Source organism: Miniopterus schreibersii (assembly GCF_964146895.1).
Source record: "Miniopterus schreibersii genome assembly, chromosome: 4".
Taxonomy (NCBI): Eukaryota; Metazoa; Chordata; class Mammalia; order Chiroptera; family Miniopteridae; genus Miniopterus; species Miniopterus schreibersii.
This window is the reverse complement of record NC_138105.1, coordinates 75,041,033-75,064,161: the sequence shown is the minus strand read 5'-3', so window position 1 is coordinate 75,064,161 and position 23,129 is coordinate 75,041,033. Positions and strand designations below refer to the sequence as shown.

Sequence of the window (23,129 nt, the reverse complement as noted above, 5' to 3'; positions counted from 1 at the left end):
CAAGGGACAGGAACTGCACTCCGGCTCATTTTGTCTTCCAATTTATATTTAGACTCAGGCAGGAGTTAAAGAGTTTGATGATAGATAAGCGCAGATGAGAAACATTGCGGCCAGTGCATCTTTGCTCAGGGTAATTTCTCCTCTCTCTCCATTCTCTCCAGCCCTGCTTTCCTGCCTCTGACGCAGGGAGCTAAGGGTCTGAATGGAACCTGCTGGAGGATCCAATTAAATTTTTGTGGACAAAGGGCACACACAACTCCCTCAGATAACAGGTGGCAATAAATCCATCAGCACATCCACTTTCAGAGAACAGAGTCCCTGCTGAACTGCGAACAGCTGCCAATATCTCATTGAGTACCTCGCGCAAGATTGGCTCTATGGTAAGAAGTTTCTCTGGATAGATTTAATCCTTCCTTGTCATTTGTGTCTCTCAACAAAGAATTTTTATTCTAAAGTAAAGTTGACTACTGATTAGTTAGCAGATTCCTGGTTTTGTTTCATTTTTTGGTCTATCCTTAGAGTACCTATTTTAAGCCATTTTACGTCTTTTTTGTTTTCTTTTGCTTTCCTTTTAGTCTCTTTATTTCCCTCCTTATGTGTTCAAACTAAATTTGTATTTAGAAATGCCTTATTTATACAGGATCTTAGATGATTGCATGCATTTTCTGGTTAAAACTTATCTGGGGATTTGGTGCAGTGGGCACCTCTTGGTCACTTAAAATTGTCGTGTGGGTAAGGTTCTTCCAGCCCTGGTCTTAGAACAGAAGAGAGTAGCTCAGTACTTGGTATACTACTTGCAACACTTGAGGCTGACTATTGAATCCCAGTGAGAAATATTTAACATATTTACTTCTTGTATTATGAAAATAGTTGATAATAAAACATTTAAAAATTACAGAAAAAGAAAAAGAAGATCATTTAAATATTGTTATAACAGCTGACATTGGGGTATGTATCTTTCTAGTCTTTTGAAAATATGCAAATAAATTTTTTTCTTATATTATTGAGGTTAAGCTGTAAATACAGTTCAATTTTTTTTTAAAAGCTTAACATCATATTAAGAGTATTTTCTAAGTCATTGAAATTGTTTGAAAACATGATTTTAAGAGCTGTTTATATTTCACCATTAAAATGTTTCATTTATATTATATAAATAATTCAGCAATTTATAACTTTAAACCTAAATCTTGGACTATACTTCTGATCAGTTCATTAGGATATGTTGTTAGAAGTAGAGTTACCAAATCAAAGGATAAATGATCCTTAGAGTCTGATGCATTTTATGGCAGTAATATATTTTAAAATTTAAATGGTTGGTATTATTGACAGCATAACAGAAGCCATAGAAAAGAAAAGAAAAAATTTCCCAGAAACTGTTATTAACTGAAGTTTAACAAAATACTGTTACTTAATGCTGACTAATGATATGAAATCCTGAGTAGAAAACTAATTGTGAACATTAATATTTTGTTTACACAGAGTAACACACCTTTCTGAGCAGGGATTTATAGCTTAAACAAAAGGATAGGAGCACTTCCAGTATTGCAGAGCAAGGGGAGGTGGTGGGGGTACAAGCCTGCAAGTTAAAAAGCTTGGGATTTCATTCCAGCTTGACACCAATTGTGTGACCTGAGACAAACCTCCCAGCTTGGAATCTCAGATTTCTCATCCATGAGATAAAAGGGTTGGTCTAGGTTGGTGTTTTTCAGTCGGCAGTATGAGTCACATGAGATATTTTTGTGCGATACATAGACATAGACCATAATTTGTTTTTGGCACAGCACCAAAAGTTATTTTTTATTATTATTATTTTAAAATATATCTTTATTGATTTCAGAGAAAGGAAGGGAGAAGGAGAGAGAGGGAGCTGAAACATCAATGATGAGAGAGTTGTCACTGATCGGCTGCCTCATGCATGCCCCGACTAGGGATCGAGCCCACAACCTGAGCATGTGCCCTGACCAGGAACTGAACAGTGACCTCCTGGATCCTAGGTCGATACTCAACCTCTCAGCCACCCCTGGCAGGGCTAAAGTTATTTTTTTAAAACAAGTGTTTCAGTTTGTTATTTTAAGTGGATTTGGAGAAAAAGATTAAGTAATAGTGTAAGTTGTCCTCAGATATGATGAGATATGATGTAACCATCGAGGCGATAGGCAGGTGTCTGACCTTTGAGAAACAGCTAGATGGTCTCCAGAATCCTCATCATATGCTAGATTGAATTCCAGTATGAAAAACTGGTAAGCAGTGCTTACTTGGCAGGCATTGTGGGATCCACCTAGAGTTATTAAGCTGTATAAGACATGAACAGAGCCCTGGTTGGGTGGCTCAGTTGGTTGGAGCGTCGTTCCGTATACCAAAAGGTGGCAGGTTCTGTTCCCAGTCAGGGCACAAACCTAGGTTGTGGGTTCAATCCCCAGTCAGGGCACCTACGGGAGGCAACAGATTGATGTTTCTCCTCTCCCACATCGATGTTTCTCTCTCTTTCTCTCCCTTCCTCTCTTTAAAAATCAATAAACAGCCTAGCCGGGCATGGCTCAGTGGTTGAGCGTTGGCCTAGGATCCAGGCAATCGGGATTCGATTCCCAATCAGGGCACATGCCTGGGTTGTAGACTGCAGCCGATCAATGACTCTCTCATCATTGATGTTTCTGTCTCTCTCTCTCCCTCTCCCTTCTCTCTGAAATCAATAAAAATATATTTTTTTAAAAATAAAAATAAAAATAAGAAAACATATCCTCGAGTGAGGATTAAAAAAAAAGTTTTTGAGGGGAAAGTTTTCAAATACTATCCTATTTTTAGCAATTCTGTACTTTTTATTTTAATAGTGAGCTGCACTGGTCTGGGCAGACTTTCTCCCTCTTCTGTAAAGGCTGCAGAAGACCTTTACAGGTGTAACAGGACCTTCCCTAAGAACCTGGAGGAGAAGACGCCCCAGTCCGGTCCTCGCCATGCTCAGGGCGGTTTGGGACACCCCTCCGCGTTGGCTGCAGAAGGCGAGAGAGTCCCGGAAGCTGGTGCTGATGGTGGTGTTTGTGGCTCTGCTCCTGGACAACATGCTGCTTACCGTGGTGGGTACGTCTGGGGTCTTGGTGTCGGGGGTAATTTGCTCTGGGTCCGGCAACACACCCTCCTCTAGCTTTCAGCAGTGAATGGACTTGAGAATGTTTCCTTTCATGCTTGAAACAGCACGGAGGTTGCGGGGAATTGGAGGAGACAGCAGGAAAAGGAGTCTGGAGCTTGCCAACCATTGCTGAAAGCTCCAGAGGTTCAAAGAGAAGGAATTCAGAGAGTGTCTGACCAAAAAAGAGGCTGACTAGAGCAGAACTGGCATTCCTCCCTCCCCATGCTATCTTCCCAAGGTGCTAATGACTCCAAGTGGCCTCTGGGACAGTGAGCCTCTTCTCACTGTCCCCTTCCCAGCTTCTGCTCCACCAAAACAACATACTTTGTATGGCTATTGATCTTTATATCAAAACCCACCATCAGACTCCTGCTTTTTTTTAGTTGGTAGTCTACTCATCTTTACATTTGGTTATGCCAGTTCTAAATGGTTGCTAATATGTTGCCCTTCTTGGGTGTACACTCTTAAGCAAGAAGCTTTCTGAGACAAATTGTTAATCCAATATAGTCCATTCTCATCATTCATAGTAGTTATGCTCTCTAAAGTAGCTGCAAACACTGATTTTAGCCAACACTGAATCATTACTCCTAGGGGAACTAAATACACACACATCCCATATAGATTATAATCTTAAATCCTAAAAACATATATCCTGGTATATTCTATTTTTTAAACTTTTTAAATTGTTCAGTTACAGTTGGCGTTTAATATTATAATACTTCCAAGTGTACAGCATAGTGCTTAGACATTTATATAACTTACGAAATGATCCCCCTCTAAGTCTAGTCACCTGGCATTATACACAGTTATGACAATATTTCTGACTATATTCTCTGTGCTGTACTTTACAACCCCATGACTATTCTGTAACTATCAATTTGTACTTCTTAATCCCTTCAATTTTTTCACCCAGCTCCCCAAACCTCTTCCTACCTGGCAACCATCAGTTTGTTCTCTGTATCTATGGGTCTGTTTTCTATTTTCTTTACAAAAGAAAAAACAAGGTTTGGAGTGTTAAGTGCCTGTCTGAGGCCAGCTCACTCACAGGTGCCAGAGTTGGGATTTGAGCTCTGCCCAACTGCCCCAGAGCTGGGGCTTCTTGCCCGACACTGGCCTGCTGTTCCTGTCTCCATGCTCTGCCATCTCTGCATGAGAGCAGAAATAAAAAGGCAGAGCCTGCCTAGTCAACCTCAGCTGGGAAAATGAGCATCTGGTGACAAAATTTTCCCCTCTCTGTACATATATTCAAGAAAAATTATGACAGCTCCGCGAGTGTTGACTTTGTGATCACAAATACATTTTAGCCAGTAGGCGAATTAGTCCATATGGGATCTCTGATGATGAGGCCCAGTTGTATGATAGTTAGGATTTAGGTACTTTAGCTGATAGCATAACTTGGGGGGCACAATCTTTTAGTGGGCTTCAGGTCATGTCACTTAGAAACCTGCCTTGAGCATGAAACTGAACCTCATAGCAATGACCCTGGACCCACTAGTGGTAAAAAGACAATGTGTCCTTAGCCCTTACCACTTGTCCTTCTTGACTTTCAGTGCCCATTGTGCCCACCTTCCTATATGCCACAGAATTCAAAGCAGTCGACCCTTCCCTGTTCCCCGGCACCACCGCAGCTTCCCGGCACGCCCTCGCTTCTCCTGCCTTTTCCACTGTCTTCTCCTTCTTTGACAACAACACCATGGCTGTGGAAGAGAGTGTGCCCAGCAGCACCGCAAGGACAAATGGCACTTCTGGCACCATCCCCCCTGCAGTCACAGGAGCCATCTCATCCCATAAAAACAACTGCCTGCAACACACAGAGTTCTTGGAGGAAGAGAACATACGAGTCGGGGTCCTGTTTGCTTCAAAGGCCCTGATGCAGCTTCTTGTCAACCCATTTGTGGGGCCTCTCACCAACAGGTATATGCGTGGGTGCCCAGGGGCTCAGGAATAAGAGAATGGGCTGAGGTACTCCAAAGGTGGTTAGAAGGGAAAAAGAAACTCTTTCGTCTGCACCCCAGGACAGTCAGCTGCTAGAAAAGCTGGTTACCCCAAAGGATAGCATGATGTTGAAGAAATGCCATGGGCTTCGGATATTCTTAGTGATGTAATGACTAGAGTACCAAGAAGAGAACCAGTGAAGAGAAGTACACCATTCACGCTTTTTCAGTGCCCTAGAGCATGGCTCCCATAGGGTAAGATGGAAATGGGACAGGCCTATTGTGATCTAGAGCACTGGCTTCTTAGCAGGTGTGTTTGGGATTATCTTGATGTTCCAAAGGGGTATGCGCTCTGAGGAGGCTAGCCTTTCTGGAAAAGAAGGTTTGGGCCCTGGTCTGTGAGTAATTGTTCATGTTCGTTTATTTGCTTATATACATTCACGTGTCATGTCCATTCTCCACACCTGCATTCAGAGACGCATTTTACCATGTACTCAAATAACTGAGTTTCTTTTCCCAGTTACATGAAAACATATCGTCCAGGTATCTGGATGCCTCCTGGAACTGTATTTTTTTTTAAATTCCCTTTTAGGATTGGATATCACCTCCCCATGTTTGCTGGCTTCATTATCATGTTTCTGTCTACAGTTAGTAAGTAACTTGCTTCCTCTTTTCTTCCTCTCCCCGATTGCCCTTGATTTTATCATGGGCACTGCGGGAAGCAAGCAGGGGCAAGCTGGCCAAGTGCCTATGAGAGCAAGTGTTTGGTCTGGCAACCAGAGCAGCAATGGCAACGGTCTAGCTGGAATTTGTGTATTCTGCTCTAGGAGAAGACACTTCATTTCCTTCAGCTGCGGAAAATCATGAAGGCTGTTTTACTGGGTCTGCTCTAGCGTGTGTGCTTGTGTGTGTGTGTATCAGTAAACCCTTGAGTGAGTTCAGAACAAACCTTGTATCTTTGGAAAGAGGTCATATTGGAAAATTCGACCATTAAAGGTTAGGAAATGTTCTAACTTAGGAAAATAAATTTGCTAAAGAAACAGGAAAAAGAAAGACAAATAGTCTATCCGGTAACTGATAAATGTTCCTGATAAAATGGAGATGGGATAAGAACAGTAAGTGAGAAAAAAACAGGTCTGGAAATTGACCCTGAGAATTAAAATAAAGCAGGACCAAATGGGGTGGGATTCATACAGGGGAGGCAGCCTGTGGCCCCACTGGCGGCTCCTGGTGCCTCTGCAGACTCTCTGACCCGAACCACAGACCTCCTGTGCCTCCTGCTTTTTTATTGCTTCTCCTCAGGTGTTCCCTTCCAACACAGGGCTGGACACCTACCAACCAGTGCTTAATGAGAGGTTGTCTCCTTCAGGGCAGACGGCTGCCAAGTGCAGGTGCTGGATGGCGTTCTGTCTCAGAACTGCAGCGTACTTGCATCAAAGAAAATAAAGATACTCAAGTTAGAAATGTTTATTGAACTTCTAGAGGCTCAGCCTACACTAAACTTTAAATTAAAAATGAATAATTTGCGCTGTTCCGTCAAATGAGACGTAATTCATTCCATAAGAGTTGATGGCAAAATTCACTGAAGGAATGTCAAGTATAAAAAGGCACGTTTTCAGTCCCCAGGGCTTTATGATGCCATTGCCAAACAGAAAGAGTTTGTCCACCCAGCGCGAGCAGAGCAAAACCCTAAACACCGAGAATGGCAGTAGAGAAATATGGCTATGTTACTGTGAATGGCACCCCCAGGAGAATGGGGAGCTAAGGCTTAAAGGCCCAAACTCTCTGACGGCGTGCGCATTACAATTATATAGGGCAAAATCACAGGTCACCGTGGGTTAGGGGGCTCAGGATCATGCTGGGAGCTGATTGGTCGGAGGTGAGGTAAGAGTAATAAATCATTTCTTGGGAAAGGATATAGGAAGAACCAACCTTGAACAGATTGGAAATCAGAAGGCCTGGGAGAGGGCACTGGAGGCCAGGCAAGGAGAGACCAAGCGCGTGCATGTTTGGGAGACAGTGTGATCATGTCGGGAAGGAGTGGGAGATTATAAGACATAAACAAGCAAAGACCTCTGTAATAAATGGGCAGCAGGATTTCAAGTCTGCTGATGCAGACACTCTGGGAGGGAGCCTCTGTCTCTCCGGGCCTTTGCCCTGGAACTGGAGGTGAGACATGTCTGCACTTACCAGCCTTACCACCAGCACCCTGTAATTTAGTTTTTTATAACATATTTCTCTTTGGTTCTCAGTTTTGTGTATGTTAGTCTCTAGTAGACCAAATCTCTTCAAGGGCATGAACTGAATGTCTCTTTAGTTTACATCTGCTAAGAGACTAGCACAGCTGCCTGCTCAGCATTGCTTAGTAAACACTCGCTGATTTGATCTGGCTAACAGGTCTTCCATTGTAAGGTAAGGGGAAGGATCCGATTGGATAGCAAGGTATTACTTTAATATCTACCCAATGCCTATGGCCCTTCAAGTACACGTAGCTTTTTATCTCCATCCTTCAGATGACCCACTAGGGCCCAACAATGGCAAAGGTCAAATCTAGGTGTTGGGTATGGAGGATCCAGAAGTAGGGTGGAAGGATAAGTTCCCAGTCCAGGGCATTGGACTTCATAGACAGCCTGATTCCAGTGGACAGAATGTTGGAGGTTGAGCTTTGGGCAAGAAATGTGGAAATCCAGCCTTCCATCTCCCGCGTGGTGAATCTGTTTATGTTTCTGTGCTTCCTCAGTCTTCATACCAATTAAAATGCAGTCCTGATGAAGGGTGGGAGATCAGAAAGACAGCTCCAGGGAGCAGTGAGCCTGCTTTATTAAGACATATGCATAATGGCTCATCTTTGTAATATCACGGGCAGGTTTTCTGGTGGCCAGGGAACAAAGGCAATTTGCTAACTGGAGCGTTCTTGCTTTTCTCTTTGCCCAGTGTTTGCTTTTTCTGGTACGTATACACTGCTCTTTGTGGCTCGAACCCTTCAAGGCATTGGATCTTCATTTTCATCTGTTGCAGGTAACACCGACATCTTACACACACACACGCACACACTGCCTCGTTTACCATCTCTTACTACCGTCAGACCCTATTATACAATTTATATGAAAAAATTAAAGAAAATATCCTGGAAGGCAGAAATTGGGATTCAAAACCAAGATAATTCTGGAGTTGCTGGCAGTGCCTATAAATTCCTCAGGCTGACATGACTTCCTCCGATAATGTTCAGATGCAGCTAGCTCAGGCCAGAGCAAGCCCGAGGTAAAACAGTAAAGCCAAGCCTTTACTTAAGGCCACTCTGTGGTCTTTTCTCTGTCCCCTCTTACCATTTTATAGTAACAGTAATGTTAATACTGCCAGTAACACCCTCACAGTTTGCAAAGTGTTATCAAGTACAATATGAATGTAATCCTTTGCCGTTTTACATGAGTGAACAGACATGAGAGCCCAGCCCACGCTCTCTTCCAGGTATTTGATACTTTCCTACTTTTCCTCGGGCTCCCCCGTTAAATAGAGCAGTGCTCTGTGTTTGTAGGTTTTCCCTTCCTTGACCTAGTCTGTATCTATTTATCCAGGGAAATGTGCTAGGAAATGATAAGATGATATGAAATACTATGTCGTAGGACAATGGTATTCTGTGTCCCCTTCCCAGAGACTTGCACTTCCAACAATATTCTGAACAGAGGGAATGAGCAATGTGGGAGTTTGGGGGAATAGTGGGGAAATATTTGTAAAATGCTATGGGCTAAGTTTTGCAAAACCCCTGAAGCTGAAACTCTAGCTAAGATGATCCCTGATGATATAATAAGGTGAAGGCCAGGAACCCTGTGAGAGAGGCAGGCAGAGAGCTCCTGCATGCTGACTCCATCTGTTACCTCCTTCAGGTCTTGGGATGCTGGCAAGTGTCTATACTGACGACTATGAGCGAGGTCGCGCTATGGGAATCGCCTTGGGGGGCCTGGCTTTGGGAGTGCTGGGTAAGTGGCATTGGCCCCAGATCTAGAGTCGTAGGGTGGGGGTACTACAGACTCTCTGAAGATGGCTCCAGGAGGCAGGGGTTCCTAAGGTCATGGAAGACAATATTTTCCCTCTTTCTCTGTCCAATCATGTTTTGAGTCCTTATGAAATTTTGCCCTGGGAAGGTGAAATCCCTTTTCCTTTAAGAAGCTGAATAGCCCTTGAGGTCCTGGAAATGGTCCAGAAACCTAGTCTATTCAAGGGAGTGACTATCCCCATGTTAGCAGCCACTGCCTCACTTCTGCTTCTGCACATGGCCAGCTTTCAACAGTAGAACATGCTTTGTCAGATTTTGTACTAAATGCATTACAGACATAATCTTCAATTCTCAGCACCATGCTGCGACGGAGGGATGATTGCCCCTGATATAGAGATGAGAAGAGGGAAGGTTAGATAGTCATCCAAGGTCACACGGCCAGGAAATGCCAGAACAAGGATATAGATGCAGATTTTCTGGACTTGAATCCCAAATGTGAAACCATAAGGCTGTCCTTTCTTTGAGGTTCATCCCTCTTATGGTTTAATTGACTAGTCTGACAAGCCACATACTTTTACTGAGCACTTATTACATATCAACCACAATGCTAACACAGAGGGGATATCAGTAAGAAGCCTCAGACATGGTTCCTGCCCTGTAGGAGCTTGTGAGCTAATTGGGGAGAAGTCTCTTCCCTGGCTCGTACCCCACCCTCTGCCACCACAGGAAAGAGATGGAACAAAACCTCTGCTCCTTGTTAGTACCCACCTACCCAAACACCCGAGCTAAAACCGCTGGGTCCCTCTCTCCTTTCTCTCCTCTCACTCCCAAATGAGTACACCCATTGTGTTCTCTACAGCCACTTCCTCAAGGTCAGCTCCTCATCAGGTCTCAGTTGCAATATGGCACCAGCCTCCTGCCTGACTCCTTGCACAGTCTTTCCTTCCTCCAAGGTGCTCCAGAGGAAGCTCCCTATGCCCAGAGCTGGCAGCATTTCTCCCCTGCTACAAAGCACTGATGTTTCTCCCCAGCCTTCAAGGCCAAGTAGATGCTTTATCTGGATATATGGGGCCCTTAACTATTTGGCTTCAACCTTCCCTGCCTCTACTCTTCCTCTCCCAAATACTCATACCCTAGTAGAGTTGATTTTTTTGTATTTCTTCTCCAACCACACTCTCCTTTCTGACACCTCTGTCTTCTTTACACATGACCCTTCCCCACCAGTATTATCCACCTGACAAAGCCTGTGTGGCTTCCTGAACTCACTCCACTGTGCTCACACAGCTCTTTGTAGATGGAGCCTTTACTGTTGAACTTACTTTTTATCATGTTCTAATTACTTGGGTCGTCCCACCCACCACCACCATGCTCCTTTCCTCCACTAGAATGTGAAGACCTTGGAACCAGGTCTTCTTCATCTGAGTCCCCAGAGCCTCATGTGGAGCTCAGCCCCAAGTAGGCCGCAGTACACATTCACTGGTCCATGAGGATAAGTCACACTGGCTGGGAACTGGCCTTCATCTCTGCAATCTGGGCCTGCTTTGCCTTTGCAGTGGGAGCTCCCTTTGGAAGTGTGATGTATGAGTTTGTTGGGAAGTCTGCACCCTTCCTCATCCTGGCCTTCCTGGCACTGCTGGATGGAGGTAAGTCACCAGACAGGTGATAGTCCCGGTCAGGTTGGGAAAGCATTGTGCTGTGGTGTCAGTCTTGACATGTTTGAATGGATCAAGGACTGCCCCATCCTAGGAAAGAATGAAGAAACTTAGGGAGCTAGGTCTACATGTGATAGAGTGGCAGCAGTGTGGCTGCTATTGGAGCCTCCAACGAGTCAGTGGATAAACTGGAACTGTCTCTCTTCCTCTTTCTTTCTTAGCACTCCAGTTTTGCATTTTACAGCCTTCCAAGTTCTCTCCTGAGGTAAGTAGACACCAAGCCCCATTGCCAAGAGATATATAGAATGGCTACGGGCAGTGATCCAGGCATCCCTAGATCATCCCTGTCAAACCACAACAAGAGAGGTGAAGGGGAATGGAGTCGGGGGATGTGAGAATTGTACTTTGATTCCCAGATAGGGTCATATTTAGGGTAGTGTGTGGGGGGGTGTGGGAATCTGTCTTGATATTGGACAAAGGTGGAGGAAGGGCCTTATGAAGACTCAAAGAAACCTTATAGAATACACACACACACACACATATACATATGTATACACACATACATACCTATATATGGCCATGCACTGCATAACAATGTTTTGGTCAACAACAGACTGCATATACAATGGTGGTCCCTTAAGATTATAATAGAGCTGAAAAATTCCTATCGCCTAATAACACTGTAGCTGTTCTGCCATCATAGCCACGGTAATGTTGTAGCGCCCAGTGTCACTCATGTGTTTGTGGTGTAAACAAACTTTCCGGGCTGCCAGTTGTATGAAAGTATAGCACATACAATTATGTGCAGTACATTACAATAATGATAACAGACAACTATGTCACTGGTTTATATACTTACTATACTATACTATTTATCATTATTTTAGAGTGTACTCTTTTTTTTTTCTCAATCCTCACCCCAGGATATTTTTACCATTGCTTTTTGGAGAGAGTGGAAGGGAGAGAGAAGCATTGATGTGAGAGGGACACATCGATTGGTTGCCTCCCACAAGAGCCCCAATTGGGGCTGAGGATGGAGCCTACAGCTGAGGTACGTGCACTTGGCTGGAATTGAACCCAGGACCCTTTAGTCCGCAGGCCAACACTCTAGCCACTGAGCCAAACTGGCCAGGGCTAGAGTGTACTCTATCTACTTATAAAAAAGAGTTTGCTGTACAACAGTATGCTGTGTTACACCAGCAGCGGCCTCATATATCTCCTGTTTACTGAGTCTCATGTTTGCATGATTTTCTCTTGTGCTTGATTTAATTTTGTGTTGCTTTGTACAATAACATGCTGTACATGCTTGTTGACTAGGAGCAGTAGGCTGTACTATATATATCCTCGGTGTGCAGTAAGCTATCCTGTGTAGGTTTGTGTAAGTGCACTCTATGGTGATCACACAAAGACAAAATTGCCTAATCACATTTTTCAGAATGCACCCCTGTTGTTAAACAGTATATGACTATATACACACACACACACACACATACACATATATACAGTCATGAGTTTAATATATGTATTTAATACACAGGGTGTGGCAAAAGTAGGTTTATAGTTGTGAGCACATGAAACAGTTTATTCTTGTATTATTATTTATTAATTATTGTATTATTTTCCATATGAAAAAAAAAATATATATATATATTCAGAACCAGGAAGGAGACAATGACCTTAGGACTTGTACATTCATAGTTATAACATCCCAGAGCCAGAGAAGACCTTAGACGCCATCCAGGCAACCTCTCTCCCAAGAGCATCCTTACAGACCATCATTCTGTCTCAGTTAAATATCAGAGTTGGTATTTTTCTGACTCCAAACCAGAGATGGCTCTGGGAAATCCATATCAAACCAGGAAGGAAGGAAGATAAAAAATACAAAAAACATGGGAAAGTTTATTCTAAATACCTTGGCTTTATAGCCAAGTCAGACCAAAGTGTGGGTGACCTGGGAACCCACTACTTGTGATTGGCATCTGAAGTTGGGGCAGCCTTGAGGGACTGAGCCCTTACCCTGTGGGGTCTGTGCTGACTCCAGGTCTGTACATTCTCAGATTCTGTGAAAACAGGAGAGATTTATATACTATACAAATGGAAGTTTTTGTTGTCCATGTTCTCAGAGTGCCAAGGGGACTCCCCTCCTTACACTTCTCAAAGACCCTTATATCCTGGTGGCTGCAGGTAAGCTGACAATACCCCCCTCGGGTTGGGCGAGTCCAGACTTCAGGGCAGCCACTGCAGCTCACAGAACTGTCCCCCCAGGATCCCTCTGCTTTGCCAACATGGGAGTGGCCATGCTGGAGCCCACACTGCCCATCTGGATGATGCAGACCATGTGCTCCCCTGAGTGGCAGCTGGGTAAGTGACCTTGGTCCCCAACTCAGGCTTGAGCAGAGGTGTGTCCTCGGGACCTTTCTCGAGTAATAGAAAAGCATCACTAGGTCCAGGTCTTTAAGGTCACAGACAGACAATGTGCTTCCCAAGGAGGACAGGGTAGGAGGGGTTGACAGGGCTATGGAGCAACAGTTTCCTGTGTCGTAGAACCATTAATGATTTCTAGTCAGAGGACCTAGGTTTTCATTTCTATTGATTGGCTATGCAAACTGCGCAAATCAGAGACTTTCTGAACGTCACTTCTCTCATCTCCAAGATAGGCATCAGAATATTATCTAGTTCAAGGGTAATTTGAGGAATAAATGGAAGTCTTGTACCTGTAGAGCATTCATATGCACCACCATTACCATCCACATTTTCTCTCTTCAACTCCCCTTCCCCCACATTACTTTTTTTTTTTTTGCTATCTTTTCACCTCTAAAAAGTAGTTTATGGAATATGTTCTGTGGCCCTCACCTAGGGAAGGTGCTGGGCTCTGTACCCCAGTGGAGAGCTCTGGGCCCAGGAGAGAGGCCTCCAGCCTCTGCTCTGAGGACAGATGTCCTTGTGACCCATCTGAGCTTAAAGAGGAGGTGCTGGCCCTTTCCAGGAAGCCTGAGGACAGGGACAGAGAAGTCTACGTGCAAATCACTCAGTCACTGCAGGGAGGAGAGGCTTCTGGGGCCAGAGGGGAAGCCGATAAGGACCTGATACTGCTCAGCAAGCAATAAAAAGCACTAAATCTAATTTTTCAGGGGACGATTCTAAGCAAGGCTCCCAGCCCCAAATTGAATTTTCCTGGCCTGCAGCTGCCTCTGGCCATGACAATTAATTGTGTTAGTCAGTGCTCGGTGCCAGCCAGCATCCCCTGCCCTGAGGCTCTGGCTGTGTAGGTGGGAGCCACGGCTCAAAAGGGCCCTTCCCCAGGCTTCCTTACCCAAAGGAGAGAATATTAAAAGCAAACCAGCATCCGGCAGTAACTGGTGAATTGTTGACTTTGGACTTAATTGTAATCGGCACTGTAGTTTCTATTAGGCAGTGCCGTTGCCCCGTGGTAGTAGAGGCAGAGTGGCAGGTGAGGCCTGAGGAAGCTCACAGGCTGATTTCACACACTCCCCAGAGCTCAAGGATGCTTTGTCTTCCTCCATCCTTTACTGCAGTCCTCAGTGCCATCTGTCTCAAACTGCCTGGAAAGCTTGTTAAAACTCAGATATCTGGGCCCCACCCAGCAATTCAGTGAAACAAGTTTGCGTTCCTAGTAAGTTTCCAGGTGGTGCTGAGATGGCCTCAGTGACCACACTGAAACATATTGCTCTAGATGCAGAACACCTCTTACCTGTTGGGAATAAAGGATGAGGCTTTGGGAGGGACTGTCATCTGTGACTGAGCTCTCTCTAATGTCCCACGTGCCTGCTGCTCTCACTGAGCAAGCAGCGAGTGGAAGGAAAGCTCAGGCTTTGGAAGCAGGCCCGCCTGGTGGCGTCTTACTCGTTGTAACTTTGGATAAGTTTCCTAACCTCTTGTGAATTCCACTTTTTTATTTGTAAAAAATGGAGCTGCTTTTCAGAGTTGTTTTCAGGATTAAATGGATCTATGAATTATAAAAGGATTCACACCACACATGGAATATAGGATATACTCCATAAATTAAAATCATTACTGTTTTCGTAATTATTTTTGTTTAAATCATGTTGACAATTACAACTATGTGTAATCCCCACTCCTTGAAGATGTGCTGTGAAAAACAGGTGTGTGTCTATGGACATACAGTCTGGGACACCTATTTTGCACAAGATGCCACTGAAATGCAAGCTATTACCGGGTCCTAAAGAACAAGCCACTCTGACTAAGGAAAGCCTCATTTAGAAAAGTGCGCATGATTCAAAATGACATTAAGAGCATGATCTGGGAAGCTAGTAGGCTTCCTAGAGGAACTGGTTTCCAGATAATCAGGTAAACAGTTGAGCACTTATAACTTCTAATTTTTTTAAAGCAATTAAGCATAAACAAATGGATACAGTTTGAAACAGATGGCCACACTGTACAGGTTGACTAGGCAAATCCACTGAGGTATATACTTCACTTCCACCCACAGAAGAGAATATTAAAAGCAAACAAGCTATCAGCCTAACTGGTGAATTGTTGACTTTGGGTTTAATTGTAATCGTCACAACAGTTTCTAGGAGGCAGCACTGTTTCCTCTCAGTACAGGCTGGTGAGACCCACGGAAACTCACACTGCTGATTCCAAGTAGTCCCTTGTGCCAGAGCCATCTGGCTGCCACACTGGTGGTGTGGGTGGTGGAAACACCTGGAGGCGGAGTGAGAAGGCCTGGGTCCAAGTCCTGACCCTGTTTCTCACCAGATGATACTAATTAAGGCCAGTGCTCAGAGGGTACTTAATCTGTGGCAGGAGCTATGCAAAAATGGTTGATATGCATCATGTCATTCAAGCCCCTCAGCCAGCCTACCTAATAGGAATTATTATTATCCCCAAAGTTCAGAGGTTTCTTAGTCTGACCCAGTTTCCCATTACCCTCCCAAACCCTGGGCCTTATGGAACTGCCTGTCATGGGCAAGGTCCCAGCGCCCTCAGCCTCTTCTCTGTGCATGTCCTTCATCTCCTTGACCTAACTGAAACCTGGATGATTCCTGAGAACACGGTTTCATGCAGCCCTCTTGGTGGAAGTCCATGTTCCTCCTTTGCTCTCCTTTGCCGCTTCTGAATCATTTCTTCTTCATTCTCCTGTGAAGACGGCAACTCCTTTGAAGATCGTGTCGTTAAATTATACCACCCACCCCTCTTCATTGCAATCATCCACCAGCCCCTTAGTTATCCCTCCTCATTCATTAAAGCTGTCAACACCTGGCTCGGTTCTTTTTCACCTCTACTCCTGTCACCATTTTTGGTGACTTCGATAGCCAAGTGGATAACCCTTTAACATCTTGGCCTATTCCTTAATCTACTCTTTTGCAATGATCTTTTTCTCTTCACCACCTTAACCAATCAAACCTTTATATAATCTTGACCTTGGCATCACCATTAATCACCTCTGAATCTCCATTCCAAGCAGTCCAGTTACCACCTTACGTATCCCCTGCTCAGGTACTGTAATAGCCCCCTATCAACACATTTTGGCCACTTTGAGATCACTACTGGCCTCAGTTCTTGCTCTGTTTCCATCACCACTCACGTCTTCATTTCTTCCTTTACTCAGCTTGGATCCCATCACGCCGCTCCTTTGCCCACTCTTCCCCTGGGCTTGTCACCTGGCAAAGCCTTGATTCTGGCTACGCCCATCTGGTTGCCAGCAACTTGTCTGAACACAAGTAGTGAAAGATGCAACCACGCTGTTGGTCTCACCTTAGATTTAGGGCCGCTATAATCATTTTTAAAAATTTATTTTTATTTATAGTTGGTTTTTACACCGTCCAACAATCTTCCCATATTTTTATTTATAGTTGGTTTTTACACCGTCCAACAATCTTTCCATAAGTCCCCTAGTTGTGTTCTCCTTCCCACTTTACAAACTCACTATTTTACACTTCTCCATTCAGACCTCTTATACAACCGCATCCCTTCACCTTTGTCATTCTCAACTCCCAGTCATTGAGAAATGGAAGAAATGAGAAGGGAGCTCACACGCTTCCATCACTAGGCGTACTCACTGCCTGCACCTGTGCACATCACTGCCTTCTCTTTATGGCTGAAGCGTCTCAGCTCCTAGAGAAGCCCAAACTCCTTTTGTTCCCTTTTCTCCTGGATTCTGTTCCCTCTCACCTACTCCATTGGCTGCTCATTTCCCCCTTTCCTGTATCCTTCCTCTCTGCTAACTTTTAAAGGTAGGAGGCCTCAGAGCCTCAGACCTTAGGTTTCTCTTCTTTTCTACCTGGGCTTTGGTAGGTAAGCCCAGCCGTTCCCACGGCTGTAAGAACCATGCGTAAATCAGTTAGTTGAACGTATCTGTGTTGAGGGTCTTTGGAACTCTAGACTTGTGTGCCCAACTGCCTGATGTCTCCAGTTGGACATCTGATAGGTCTTTCAAGCTTTTCATGATCCCTCCAAGCTCTTCCTTCTTTTCCAGTCTCCAGCCACCCAGTTCATTAAGGCAAAAACCTGGGAGTCATCCTTGATTTCTCTCTTTCCCCCACTCCTATGCCTGTACCCAATCCAACAGAAAACTCCACTGGCTCTACCTGCAAAATGCCTCCCATTTTATTCACTTCTGCATAGTGACTTCTGAGCTGAGGCATTATCTCTTTTCTCCTGGGTTCTTCAGGTAGTCCTTTGGCTTCCACTCTTGTCCCATGAAGCCATTCTCCTAACTACAAACAGGGACTTTAAAAAAACAAATCAGAATATGTCATTCCCCTCCAAAACTTCCCATTCCATTTCCAGGCATATAGGATCGGGAGGTGTGGGACCCTATGTCATCTGCTCTGGGTTTCATGAGGATCTCCAACCCACAAAACAAACTGGTTTGCAATCCTTGAAGGTAATAGGGGGACTTCGCTGTCTTGTAGGAAGCAAGGTGTTTTAGAGTAAACAGGCATGTCCTGAGATGCAGTCCTGTGTCTTTCTACAGGTCTAGCTTTCCTGCCTGCCAGTGTGTCCTACCTCATTGGCACCAACCTCTTTGGTGTGTTGGCCAACAAGATGGGTCGGTACGTAGACTGGGAATCTGGGAAGAAAAAGAGGAATGTAAGGTAGGACAGCCTTTTGAGGTTGTCCCTGCACCTGGGATGAGGAACAACTTCTCTGAGGTTGAAGGTTTAGGACAAATACACACAGACTAAGACTGCCCACTGGGAGCATGGGGGTGCATAGGTGGTGAGGGCTATAAAGAGGAAGGGTGGTCCTGAGCTGGTTGCTATAGATGTGGCAGTGAGTGTTTGAGGGACAACCTATACTTTCCAGGTGTTTGTTGTCCAGTTGAAGAGATAAAATAACCCCACAGAGATCAGGTATAAAAAAAGCAGTACTGTGGGTCAGTGGTTGCCAAACTGTGTCCCACGGATCCCTCAGAGGCCACCAAGGGTTGGGGGCTAAGAGCTCTGAGTGTGGACCCTTTTCCTCCATTACAGCGAGAATAGCTTTAATTTTATCTTTGTAGTTCAGCATATAGATTTTTAAAATAAGTTTAAACACCACTGCTGTAGGAAATCAGAGAATGAAAGAAGTTCGTTGTTGTTTTTTTCTTTTTGTTTTTTGTGGTTTCTGAGATGGATTTTGAGACCAAATAAAATATGAATAGGAGAGAGGTTGTCTGAATTGGGAAACAGGGAGAATTAAGTTTGAGCATGACTTCCAAGGGGCCAGTACCCTCTCAGTCAACTGGTTCCTCTTCTAAGGGAACGGAGAATAGTTCCCATTGCACCTCCTCCACTTCTACTATGGAAAGAGGCATGGAGCCAGGGAAGAGATTAGGGAAGGAAAGGACAGAGAAAGGGCTCACCTGGGTACAAACTGGTCATGTAGAGATGCATTTATCTTCTGATGTCCAACAGGGTTCCTGGGATCAGGTGTGGTAGGACTAGCCAGTGTGGTGGTGACGAGGTGGTAGGTGGAAGGGATCTCTCCCTTTGGCACTATTTAATGACAGCTTTTTTCCCCCAGGTGGCTTTGCTCCCTGATTGGCATGGTGGTAGTAGGTACCAGCTTGCTTTGTGTGAGTATAATAAGGTCTGGTTGAGAGAGACGCCCAGATATTTAAATACCACTTTCCTTTAAAATGAGCAGAGGATTGACTTGGCAAGCACTGCGAGAAAGCCCATTTCTGACATACGCAGGAATTGAGCACTGAGAGAGATGCCATCAGGCATCCCATTGGAGAGAGGGAAGGCTGGAGTCAGAGGTCTAAGTCTCTGTGTATGGGCATATGAAGCAATACATGTTGGTATCAATTTATGGAGCCAGGAAGATGGTGCATTTTATGCCTTCATTTATTCATCCCACCTTGACAGAACCCCATAAGCCACTAGGTCAACCACTATCTGCGCCTCAGCCTCCAGCACCAGAATATTAGATAGAAGAAATAAGGGCTTTTCCATTTTCAAGGGCCCCTTCAAGCTCTCTGAGCCCTCATTGTCTCGTCTCCGTAATGGAGATCATAAGCACTCCTACAGGGTTGCCAAGGTACTCCGCATAGAACACAGCAGTGTCTGCATTATAGTGTGTCCCAGGGAATCTTAGCCAATACTATTAATAAGATATAAATACCCCCTGAGGAATGTTTCCCAAAGTTATTATCAACCACTAACATCTAAGTGGTACATTAAACCTCTGAGACGTGAGTGTGTTGGGGTAGCAAGTTTGGGTGACAGATGCCCAGGGAGGAAGGTGAGGAACCACCAGACGAGGAAAGGGAGGCTCCCGTGGATGGCAGGGCGGGCGGGAGAATGAGCTTCACAGACTTGCTGATGTGGCACCAAGCCATGGACCTGCTTACGGGTAATTGGTTGTTGGTATCTCCTCTCTCTCTTGCTTCAGTGGCTACCAGGTTAAGACTTCACCTAGGCCAGGGGGTGGGGAACAGGGAGGAAGAGCCCATACAACAGAAAAGGACCATGGTGATGATACGATGCAGTCACATCTGAGGTTCACACTTGATCTTGCCACTTATTAGCTCTGTAACTTTGGACAGGGCATTTGACCCAGCAGCACCGGCCTAGTTTCCGTATCGTTACAATGGAGGTAAAGAGTCTTCTTCATAAGGAGGTGTGAGGATCCAAATAGGTAGCATACGTGGCGCAGAGCACACGTGAGTGCCGTTCACGCGAAAACGCTTCTTGTTTCGCTGCCCCCACAGGGCCTGGCTGGACTCCTGATGACCTCTCCCTCCTTTCCCACTGCAGGTTCCTCTGGCTCGTAATATTTTTGGCCTCATTGCTCCCAATGCAGGGCTTGGCTTCGCCATAGGTAAGAAGTGCCCTCAAAGGAAACAAGAGACCCTGAATGCTGGCTTTGCATCAGAGCAGAGGAGGGCCGTGGGAAGGCTGACCTGGAATGGGTGTCGTGTTGAGTGGGGGGACAGCAGGCCAACGCAGTGGACTAAAGGAAGGGGTAGCGAGGGTGCACTGACAGGGAGGCGACTGGGGGCATTGCTGACAGAGGTGTCCTGTTTGCTCTGACCACAGGCATGGTGGATTCCTCTATGATGCCCATCATGGGACACCTGGTGGACCTGCGCCACACCTCTGTGTATGGGAGTGTCTACGCCATTGCAGATGTGGCTTTTTGCATGGGCTTTGCTATAGGTATGTTGGTGGGGCAGAGGCGAGCACCCAGGACCTAGTGTCCCATTCTCCCTTTTCTACAGTTTACCAGCTGGGAGCTGGGAGGCTGATCCTCCCAGGGTTCTGGAGGTATTTGACCCTGGGACATCTTTTGGGTCACCTGCTGACCCCCCCATGGTGTCTTCTGCGTGATCAAGGCTCAGTAAACACTGGTGACTGATTTATTCCTCACAGGCCCATCCACTGGGGGTGCCATTGTGCATGCTGTTGGTTTCCCCTGGCTCATGGTCATCATCGGGGTCATCAACATCGTCTATGCTCCTCTCTGCTGCTACCTGAGGAGCCCCCCAGCCAGAGAGGAGAAACTGGTAAGGGGCTCTGACTACTGCCAAGAAAAATCTTGTTTCTTTCCATGTCTCTCATTCCTTTTCATTCTGTGCTCTTACTTCCTCCCTCTTTAATCTCTTTCGGCTTTGCCATGTTTTCTGATCCCCGTTTCATATTTGTCTTTCCTTTGTTTTCCCTTCTATACATAACCACTTCCTCTCTTACACCAGGTGGTTAAGCAGGGTCCTAAGTAAACAAGGTAAGAGGGAAGTTTGTAAAGAGTTGGGAGCAGGGACCCATCAGAGGCATTTTATAGTTGCTGTCATTACTAGCAAAGCATGAGTTACCAAATTATCTCCCTAAAATGGATAGAATTCCACTGGGCTCGTTCGTTCATTCATCCATTCATTCATTCGTATCTACCATGATCCTTACCAGGTCATCTCTTAAAATACCAAAACCTCAGGGAGAGAACCACAACATATGATTTTAGTTAACAAGATACTTTCCTCTTACTGCAGCATGAGCACCCTGAGGGTGTGGTTGGGTTAGGGATGGATATAGTGGCTGCTGAAAGGAACAGTGGAAGAAAGGAAGGTCTGATGGGTAGGAGGGGTGCCAATTTCAGCTGTAGCCTGCACAACTGCTGTTAGGATTCAATTACAAGATATCAGATGTTTGTCTTGACTGGGGTGGCTACAGCTAGGTGCCTTGGAAGGCCTGTGCACCTACCTGAAGCAGAAAGAGGGTCCTATGCTTGTTCCTGAGTCTTTCCTGAACAACCCTAGGCTTGGATGAGCTAGCTGGGAAGGGAGTGAGAAGACTGAGTAAAGATGTGCAGTGATTTGTCTTCCTACCTCTCCCTGCAGGCAATTCTGAGCCAGGACTGCCCCATGGAGACCCAGATACATGCAGTCCAGAAGTCCCCGAGGGCATTTCCACTGGGGGAGGACAGCGATGAGGAGCCTGGCAGTGAGGAGTAGCGGCAGAAGGTGGTCCCTGAGCCTGTCACACGTGGCTCTATGAGGCTCGAACTTCAGTGACCACCTCTTTCCCTGGAACCAGATTACCACGCTCCACTCAATAGGCTTCACTTCCCTCTCCCCTGGGTGTCTCTCAACCTCCCCTCCCACGGGTGCCAAGCCAGGTTGTCTCCTCCCCTGTGTAACCCACCACTCTCCCTCCAGCTTTGATGCCCCAGGTGGCCCATCTTTGGTGGGAGGGCAGAGTGATGCTTTCTCCTAGGCTTCTGGGAGGCTGATTAAACTTGCGCTATGACAGGTTCTGCAAGGGGTGACTCATTTCCTGGAGGCAGCAAGGAGCACAGTGTGCCCCTGAAACCAGTGGGGTGACTGACAAACCTCGTTTCATCTGTTGTCTCATTTTCTTTGGCATGTTCCCAACAGACTCTCAGGGTTTTGTGCCCTGAGTTTTCCCAGCTAGATTGAGAAAGCATCCTCAACATTGTACTGCTGCTAAATTGCCAGTTCGGGAAATCTTTTGCCTAGTGTTTAGTGGTTTTTTTCCTGTGGCAAAGACTATGGCTGATCATGTGACTTTTTTCTCAGTGAATGGAGGACTCTTTTCTTCATTACCAAATGGAAGGGAAAGAACCTGTTTCTCTTATGCTTGAGTTATTGGCATTCTCACTGCTTCCCCTGTGGGTTTCCACCTTTCCTAACCCTCTTAGACTCTAAGAAATAAAAGTAGGAAGACAGAAAAAAATCTACTAATCCCAAGATTTCATGGGAAGAAGTACAAAGCAGCTGCTCTAAAATCCTTCCCACTGGATTTCCCGAATCTTTCCTGAGGAAAGAATGGGGCATTGTTCACACTTGCCAATGAATGTTATTGCACAATTCAGACACGGCCAATTAGACGCTCTTTTATAGCAAAGGAAGTCTGTGGGCAAATACATCAGGTACTAGAAACATTTTTACTTTTTGCTGCTTTTTTGAAACAGTTATGGAGTGATGGGGTTTCAAAGAGATGGGAGACGTGGCACCCACTCTTAAGTAGCTTCCCACCTATTTGGGCAAATAGCATGTGCACAGTCTAACAATGATCAGTACTGTAAGTTAGTGTACACTCTGTTCAGGGACAAAAGGCAGGGAGGTTTATGATCTGGGTGGGAAATAATGGTGGAGCTGGGGGCAGAGGCAGGAATGGGAAGACCCGCAGGCACAGGCCGCTGGGTGCCTGGTAGCAGGTTGGGTGTTTGGGCTTGGCGGGGAAATGCTACCTGGCTCTCATTATTGCACCTGTGGAGGAGTGTGGTGGATTCAGTACAAGCTCCGAGTCATCAGAACACATTCAAGCTGAACTTCAGTGAATCTTATCACTTGGACAGTGGATGACTGATTTATGGATATGTTTCTAGGGGGTTGGCATTAACTAGAGTTGCCTGATAATGCAAAACCCATGTGCTTATGTCGTCATTTAGTCAGGATGATACTTGTCTCAGATTTTGAAGAAGCTCAATGATAA

General features: G+C 45.4%; 1 protein-coding gene across 2 annotated transcripts; it reads left to right on the top strand.

Moving 5' to 3' along the window:
- Positions 1–2,951: 2,951 nt before the first annotated feature.
- On the top strand, positions 2,952–22,135 carry SLC18A1 (solute carrier family 18 member A1; the record flags this gene model as incomplete). Of its 2 annotated transcripts, XM_081135260.1 has the most annotated exons (15): positions 2,952–3,075; positions 4,675–5,038; positions 5,651–5,709; positions 7,993–8,076; positions 8,943–9,035; positions 10,606–10,695; positions 10,926–10,969; positions 12,828–12,888; positions 12,970–13,065; positions 17,666–17,744; positions 18,697–18,748; positions 19,935–19,998; positions 20,217–20,336; positions 20,550–20,683; positions 21,512–22,135. In XM_081135260.1, 15 exons carry the CDS (start codon positions 2,952–2,954, stop codon positions 21,623–21,625), a joined length of 1,578 nt encoding a protein of 525 aa, XP_080991386.1. In that variant the 3' UTR covers positions 21,626–22,135. The 2 variants fall into 2 exon arrangements, with proteins under 2 accessions (XP_080991386.1, XP_080991387.1); XM_081135261.1 differs by lacking the exon at positions 20,550–20,683 and having other exon boundaries at positions 21,512–21,691.
- Positions 22,136–23,129: the final 994 nt, after the last annotated feature.